The sequence below is a fragment of the Filicampus tigris genome, chromosome 8 (genome assembly GCF_054856515.1).
Source record: "Filicampus tigris isolate MCC_2025a chromosome 8, RoL_Ftig_1.0, whole genome shotgun sequence".
NCBI lineage: Eukaryota > Metazoa > Chordata > Actinopteri > Syngnathiformes > Syngnathidae > Filicampus > Filicampus tigris.
The window spans coordinates 819270-827493 of NC_141224.1; the positions used below are offsets into that span (position 1 = coordinate 819270).

The 8224-nt window shown below is 45.2% G+C and overlaps 1 protein-coding gene across 2 annotated transcripts; it reads left to right on the forward strand.

The window, feature by feature from the left end:
• Positions 1-265: 265 nt before the first annotated feature.
• On the forward strand, positions 266-7831 carry LOC147142869 (uncharacterized). Of its 2 annotated transcripts, none has more exons than XM_086038188.1 (6): positions 266-1711; positions 3116-3296; positions 3408-3546; positions 3871-3978; positions 5442-5892; positions 6684-7831. In XM_086038188.1, the coding sequence occupies exons 2-6, from the start codon at positions 3151-3153 to the stop codon at positions 7043-7045; spliced, it is 1206 nt and encodes a 401-aa protein (XP_085894314.1). In that variant the 5' UTR covers positions 266-1711; positions 3116-3150; the 3' UTR covers positions 7046-7831. The 2 variants fall into 2 exon arrangements, with proteins under 2 accessions (XP_085894314.1, XP_085894313.1); XM_086038187.1 differs by having other exon boundaries at positions 1659-1711; positions 2088-3296.
• The last annotated feature ends 393 nt before the right edge of the window (positions 7832-8224 follow it).

The window sequence follows — 8224 nt, forward strand, 5'->3', positions numbered from 1 at the left end:
TTTGTTTTATATTATATTATTAGTCTATTTGAAGTATGTATAGGTTTCCCATACAGTGTGACAGATTGCACTGAAACTGACAGTCACCACGTTGGTATTTGCTGACCTCCAGTGGAGGTAATTAGTCAGATAGAAACCAGGGAACCATTTCCTTCAACTTAAAAGGGGGAGTTTGCAGCTTTTGAAAAATACCTCTCTTTTTGTCATATTTGTTAAAACACTCAGTATAAACCAAGAAAATGATCATGGGGGGGGGGGGCATGATCGGGTATCATGCCTCTCTGGCTCCATCTTTTCCCTCTAGTTGGATTTTGAACAACCAATCGGAGACAGAAGATGTAGCAGATGAGGTGTCAATCATTTACGGTGCACTTGCTGTGAATTTGATTACCTTTTTTTTTTTAAAGTTTTAAATGCCATCCCTTTATTAAGAAATATGACATTGTTTCATTTATTTGGCAGTGCAGATAATGCACAAACAGAAATTAATTATGATTCTCTTACTGGTTTGATCCGTAACACGTCAGAAAATAGGCAATTGTTTTCCAAAGTAAAGCCTCATGTTTTATTTTGATTCAACTCAAACTGTAGAAATTGGAGAATATTTACTGTTTGGAAGATGAAATTCTGAGAATTTAGACAATTTCAAATTAAAAAAAGATATCTAAATGATTCATCGATAATCAAAGATAATGATTGATTAATTTGATAATCAATTAGTTCCTCATTAATCGTTGAACCTCAATAAATATATCACAATTAAAATGAAGGAAAAGTCTACTCATAAAGAGGAGCTATTTAAACATAAAAAAAGATTTTCTATGGTTAGAATTTTGTCAGCAAAGTAAAAAGGTCATTTTTGGGATTGGCATTTATTTACGCAACTGCAAATACAATGGGGCATCTATTGGTGCGAAGCGGGCGGGGCTTTATTTGTACACAGTCATGTCACAATAATGAAATATATATATATACATATATTTGGGATATAATTATATGAAACTGTGAAAAAAAGATACAGTATGAAGTTTTTCCCCCATGTGGAATCAATCAAATCTATTATTTACTGGCCTTTATTACACACTTTGCTTCGTGCTGCTGTTTTGATTTGTAACCATATTCAAACGTGTCTCATAATTAAAACATTTTTTTTTTTCTGATGAAGAGTACTAAAGAAAAAAGAATATCATATTTGACAAAAAATGCAGAGAAATATCTTATTTTGACAAATTCTACTAATGAGGAACAATCTTAATTGCATGGCGAATATCTAGAGATAGTAACAATTCCATTTCTTTATTTTTACCTGTGTGGAGCCAATATCATCTTAATATAGCTGTCTCTTTACTCACCAGTAAATGGGATGTGAACTTGTTGGTTTGTCACCATAAAGGCCATGTGAAATTGGAATTTAGGTGCTTTTGTAGGTGCTGCCGTTTTGGCTAGCAACAGAGTTCAAATGGGCCAAGTGCTTTAAAGACACTTAGCTGTCTCGTTTTATTTGTCTCGATTTGACTTTTATACGGTCGTCAGAAAGTCAGTCAGGCCGGGACAGGCCCGACCGCCCGCCCGACCGACCACGCGGCCGGCCGGCCCGCCCGCCCGCCCGCCCGCTTCGAGGGAGGCGTGGTAGGAACCCAAGGCAGCTATGATAAAAGAGCCAACTATGTCGATTCGTGTCCAGACCTGACGCCTGTGCTCTTCCTCAACGGTAAGATCAAATCTACATTTGTTTTACACCACTCGAATGTAGCCAGTTGATATATTCTCATTCTTGCTATATACTATATATATGTTTTGCATCCTTTTGCTATCGCTGGTGGTTTTTCCAGTTTGTCGGTCTTTTGTTTGTAACCTGACCGGAGACCAGTTTGGTGTAAACACACGTTAGGCTTCGGTCCAATGACTTGCAGTCACAAGCAGGGGAGGAAAAAATGTCTCTTTTTTTTCTCCCTGGAGAAAAAGTGGAAAAGAGCAGGCAGTGACCGTCGTCGATGGCGACGCTCCCCTGCCAGGAATGCACATCTGTGCTTATTTCATCGCACGCCCTTCGCCTGTAGTCCTGAGGACGATATGCACTTTGACAGATGACGCGCATGCCCTCCTTTCCTTGAAAGAAAAGATGACAATCCAGCGTCCCAACCAAGGGGGCAAATGCGGCGCTATGGCAGCAAAAGTGGATCGGAGCAGCACACAAGAAATACGCAAAAATTGAAAAGGAGAATGAGTGGCATCGGCGTACACGGACGGTCTCCCTCAACATCCTCGATGCATTAGCAAGAGTTCTGTAACAGTTGTCACTTTGGTGCGGATGTTTTCCCTGTCAAATCGCCTCATTTAAGTGGATTGATTCATGTTTGGACTTTTATTCACTTATCTCATCGAATAATTGGCGAAGTTATTTGAAATCATTTCAATTACACAGTATTTCAAAATGACATTTCACAAACGATTTGCCTATTTTGATGTACTCGGTTAAATACTTGGTTGATTAATTATGAGTAAAATGAATGAAGGACCGCATTTCATTTTTAAAAGACATGACTTCTTTCGTTAAGACGGTTAAAAAGTGAGTCGCGGCTAGCGGTACTCTACTGTGGTTTTCATAAAAAGAAGGGCCGAGTGGCAGTTACTAAGTCAATGTTATTGTTTGACATTGCGTTTAGAAAAAGGACGATTCAGAGGGGCAAAACTGTCAAAGGTGAAAGTGTGGGACTAAAAACTAGTAGCAGGCAGTGTGATGCGGTCATTGATGCCGATGTTGATATCGGTCAATCCCAGCGTAACGAAAAGAATACTTTCAGTTTTTCTCCGGCATACACCCAATCAACATTTCGAGTTGAGGCTTTGGGACTTGTTTTTGGTGCTACGCGTAATGATGTTGTATTGTGGCCAATTCATTCGTTGATGACATGAAACACTTTATTGCACGTGAATTGTAACATTCAAGAGGCGCGCCTCATGGCTCGATATTGGATCGTCCGATATTCTCCATTTTGTGTGTCCGCGGATGATTAGTAGTACATCGGGTTGCGGCTTTGCTCGATACGCCTTTGTTTTGGATCTGGAAAGGTCACGCGGCTCAGATGATGCGAACCGCGTGTGTTGTAAATAGCGGCGGCCCTTTTAGCGCTGACCAAGGTAGCCCGGATGGCGTACCCCACCGGGACTCTGGCACAAGGCTGCTTCGGCAAGGTGTACCGGGAGAAGTACAAGGACACCTGGGCCGCCATCAAGAAGGTTCCCCAGCACCTCATCGGCAGGAAGGACCTGGAGAGGGAGTGCGACGTGTACAAGTGAGCGAGGAGCAGGCGAACTCGGGGGTCTCGCGGCGCGGCGCGGCGACAACCGTCGCGGTAACCTGCTTTGGTTGTCGGCTTGTCTGTTTGGCTGGCGTTTGTTTGCAGCAAAGCCAATCACCCGAACATCGTCAGGCTGCTGGGCAACATCAACTTGAAAGACGGCAAATGGATCATTCCGCTGGAGTTCATCTTCGGAGAGGACCTGGAGACGACCATCTTTAAGTCGGCAAAGTCCAAAGTACAGGTGAGCGCGTTAACCCGTTTGAGGGCGAATCCAATTCGGGGCTCAAGGCCTGCAACTATCATTACGGGACTCTTGATCGTGTCAATGTTGGCCGGACCGGAAACAAGGACATAGCGGACCGTATATACGTAGCTCTCGGACCCTGTTTTATCTGCCTTCATCGCAACTTTTGTTTTTGAGCGCACCATGCTAATTGGTAATTCCACACATGGAAATTCATCCAAGCCCGAGGGAGGAAAAGCAGGTTTTGCAGTTGACACCTGATCCAAACTCTTTTGCATCATTCTTTTTGTTTGTTTGTTTGTTTGTTTGTTGGTTTTGCAGCTGACTCCAACCAATCGAGGCAAAATCATCGTGGGCATGTGTGAGGGGCTTCTGCACCTCCACTCTCGAGATATTGTCCATCAAGACCTCAAGCCTGAAAACATCATGGTGGGTACACGACACGTATTAAGACTTCCAATGACTTTCCGCGTGAGCTGAACGACTTGACATTATTGCAAGAGGGAGCGACGAAGCGTACGGCAAAAGCAGCATACGCAGCGCTAGCGTCAATAAACGCGGCCGTCTTGGGTTCTGATAACCACCGGCTTCTCTTACCATGCCGAGATGGTCGTGTCCGACTTCACCCGGTTAAAGGGGACCCCGATATTTTTCTTGACAATACTACGTTCTATGCGGGCCCACTTGTCGGAACAGGTCCAGCAGCAAAACGCATCCACTTTTAGCCATCTCGGGGGGCGGCCATTTCGTCCTTTCTGTCGACTGAAAACGACATCACGGCCGCTCGGGTAACCGCCGATCACGGCTCAGCTTCAGAAAACAGGTCAGCCGCGATCGGCGGTTACCTGAGCAACCGTGACGTCTTTTTCACTCAGCAGAAGTGACAAAATGGCCGCCGCCCGAGATGGACAAAAACAGCAGAGTTTTGCTGCTTGAATCCTATTGCACAAATGCAATATTCACGAGACTAGTGAAGGCGCATAGAACGCATTGTTGTAAAAAACAGTTTTGGGTTGACTTCTCTTTAAGCAAATAGGAACTGGCCACCCCAAGCACAAACATTACTCAACAGTCACATAACGACAGTCACATAACACCGCCGCCGGCAGGCAGAATCCTCACGTCTCCAAAACCACAGCTTTGAGCCCCCCCCACACCCCCCACACCCCCCACACCCCCATAAAAGAAAAAAAAAAAGTCATTTATGACACTGTCATTGATTAGAATGTTCCAGACACGTCACGTCGCCCATCAAAGTCTGTGCAGGTCATGCAGAGCCCCAACAAAAGAGAAGTGTCCGATACAAAAGATTAAAAACTGGAGTTGTGTCATCTTCCCGAAATCTTTCTCAAAGGTCAGGAAAAGAAAAAAACAAAAACAAAAAAACGCTGCACTGGCTAGACAGTTTAAGAGGTTGAAACTACCCCCCATGCACACTTTTTGCGTCTGATAGGCTGCAGGCGTTCATCCGACTCGACTAGCCTATTTGTATATGAAAATCGTCCTTTTCAACATAGTACCTCGACTTGAAAATGCCCCAATTTGCGGCTTTTGTCAGTAGCCAGCCCTAAAGCACATGCTCGGACCAAACAAGTAGCAGCGCGCTTGTGTTGGAAAAATGTTCTTAATTGAGTAAAACAGCATTAACACCATCACTCCCTATTTTCACTCCGAGTACCACCTGAAAAACTACTTGAAAAAGTTGAAAGGAAAATTCTCCTGAAATAATTCGATGAAAATGTCATATTGTAACAGAGCGTTTTCAAGCAAACAAACGGTTCTTAACGCTTCCATGCAAATGCAGTGCACGTCCAAGTGAAATGCAAGCGACCTGCGCTTTGGCATAGCACATTTGGAGAAGGCGCGGCAGCCAAGGTTTACCCCGCCCGCAGGTGGAGCACAACACCAACCGGGCGGTGATCATCGACCTGGGCCTGGCCAAGTTCTTCCGGCGCGGCCTCAACTCGGCCGCGGACATGGGCAACGAGGCCTACTCGGCCCCCGAGGTGCTGCTGCGCCGCAGCCAGCGGGACCAGCGCTCGGACGTGTGGGCCATGGGCAAGATCATCGCCGAGCTTTGCGCCCGCGTGCGGCTGCACACCCCCAGCGTGTGCCCGGCCAAGATCCGCGAGGTCATGCCGGACCGGCCCTACTGCCAGGCCGTGTGCAGGATGGTGGAGAGCAACCCCGCCCTCAGGGCCTCCATGGTGGGCGTCATGGGCGACATGAGGAGGGCCGCCGCAGGGGCGGGACGCCTCACTCCGCCGCCGCACAAGCACGTCCGCAACCGCTCGGCGTCACCGGGCCGCAGGGGAGCGTCTCCGTTCAACAAAGAGCGGCGAGGTGCACAAGCGCTCCATGCAAATGTGATGAACCCGAACGCAACCCCTGCATGCTTGCAATTCGGCACACCAAGATTCGCCCCAAAAAAAAAAAAAAAAAAATATATATATATATATATATATATATTTATTTGTTTTTCCGGGAATGCACCAATTTCTCCCCGTTCTTTGTGGAGAAAGTTAAGCGAATATTTCTCTTTTTAAAAAAAAAAAAAAAAGATACATATATTTCGCCGAGTAGTCGCAATGTCATTTTCGGTCGACAGAAATGACAAAAGGGCTAAAGACGGGTGTATTTTGCTGCTTAATTTATATTCCACAAACGCAAAATGAATCAGAATGCCGTGTTTTATAAACTAGTGAGCCTGCTGGGAACATATTCATGAAAAAAAGATGTTCGGGTTGATTTCCTCCAAGTCAAAAGATTGCTTTTCATTCGATTTGAGGCAAGTCAAGTTCGCTTTTAGCCAAAGGGAACTTGACTGAGAAAATGACTGACAATCAAAAATGGACAATGAAACGCTAGTTTTTCATGTTGAAAAGAACGACGGAAAGAAAGATGCCATTTCCCAACCCTTCTCCATATTTTCCCAATTGAAATACCCATTCTGCTTCGATGATGATTAGAATGATAGTCAACAAATAATATGCAATCGTCTCTTGTTTGAAGACAATTCGGAAAGGTTGCAACTGTGTTGTAAAGTGCAGTCCAGTGATTCTTTCACAGACCACTAGAGGGAGCCTGCGTACCGCACTTTGATAATCACGGCTAGTTGTTTCACTTTTTTTCAGCGCACTCTCCGATGAACAAGCGTGGATCCCCGCTGGGGTGGGAGCGGGCGCCTCGACCGGACATTAAACTCGTGGACCGCAGCCCCAGACAACCGCGCTCGCTCTCCCCGCAGAGGACCCAAGCGCCGGTCCCGGCGGCCGGTGGCGCCGGCGCGCTCGATCTGACCAAGGACATGATGAAGATGGGCTTGTTCCAGGAGGCCGCGCGCGATCTGCCGTGCCAGCTGCCCGCCACCGGCCGGGTGATGGTGCGCCACTTCGAGGAGAAGAACGGCGAGGTGGAAATGTGGGCGCAGAAGGAGGTGGTCATGCGCAACGGCAAGATAATCAAGTACAATGACGTCACCTTCAACAGCTCATAGTCCGAATATGTCTCGGGCAGGGCAAAAAAAACAAAAAAACAAAAACAAAAAAAGGACTCTCTGAAAGTTAGGGATAGCGTGCTCCACCGCTATATCGCTGTTCATCGTGAGCAACCTTGCGAGTTCGCAATTTTTCTCACAATAACATTTGATAATCATGCCCAAAGATGTACATTATAAAGTCATACTTGCGCCTTCACTTTTGGTCAGCGTAAAAAGCAGGATTACAGAGGACGATATTCAATCATTTTCACCAAAAATACATATGCTGAAATGTTTCTTGTTTTTGTGCTTTCAAATTTAGTTTCAAACTAAATACTGTGCCGACATCTAGTGCTCACCAGTGGAATTACACCCAAAATAGACCAGCGTTAGACCAAAATAGAGTTCACGGTAAAAAATGAATACATCTGGAAAAATAGTGGGACTTCAAAGCCGAAACCCACGAAGAAAAGGTCCCCAACTAATCCATTAATAGTTGTCCTTTCCACAAAACAGAGACGCTACATGCTTGCGAGTGTCGTCGAATGCTGTTCATGTGTCGCTGCTGTGTGTGTACAGCAGCAGTTGTTGTTGTTGTTGTTGTTTGAAAGCCTGTAATTGCCATCGACATAACATTGATGCTAATATCCGTTAGCCATCTGTGGCATTTCGCATATTAGCATTCAACTAACGGACTTTGGTCTTCTACGGTTTGGTTAACATTTTGGCTTTTAAATGATCTTTTGTGTCAGTGTTCCAGTAAACTTCAAGTGGGAGTGGCAAATAAACAGCTCGAAGCAGGCACGCATTGATTCTTATTTGGAGAAGCGTGTAAGCGAATGAGCGAGCGAGCGAGCGAGCGAGTCTTTTGAAATTTTTCCCAAGGACGAGCATTCCGAAAAGGACAAAGTAAGTTCACCTGTAACGGTTGTCATTTATTATTTTATGTTTATTTAGAAATTCAATCCCCAAAGCCCAATATCCTTAACTTTTTTGTGAGCAGCGTAGTATCGGAAAGAAAGAAAAGACTCTTTAGCTTCCTGGGAGAGCAAATAGAAGCTAGTCTGTGCACACCTGAGCACATGCTGTATTACGGTCGGAATAGGACTGCATTGGGAAATTGCTTTTCAATGCTTTGGTCTCCACTTTGTTTGCTTACACCGATTGTATTTCTCATGATTTTTAGTGACTTCCGCA

Coding starts and splice junctions, on each gene's coding strand:
- LOC147142869 (XM_086038188.1), top strand. CDS start 3,151: ATGGCGTACCCCACCGGGACTCTGGCACAAGGCTGCTTCGGCAAGGTG. Junction 3,547..3,870: donor CGGCAAAGTCCAAAGTACAG/GTGAGCGCGTTA, acceptor TTGGTTTTGCAG/CTGACTCCAACCAATCGAGG. Junction 5,893..6,683: donor GTTCAACAAAGAGCGGCGAG/GTGCACAAGCGC, acceptor ACTTTTTTTCAG/CGCACTCTCCGATGAACAAG.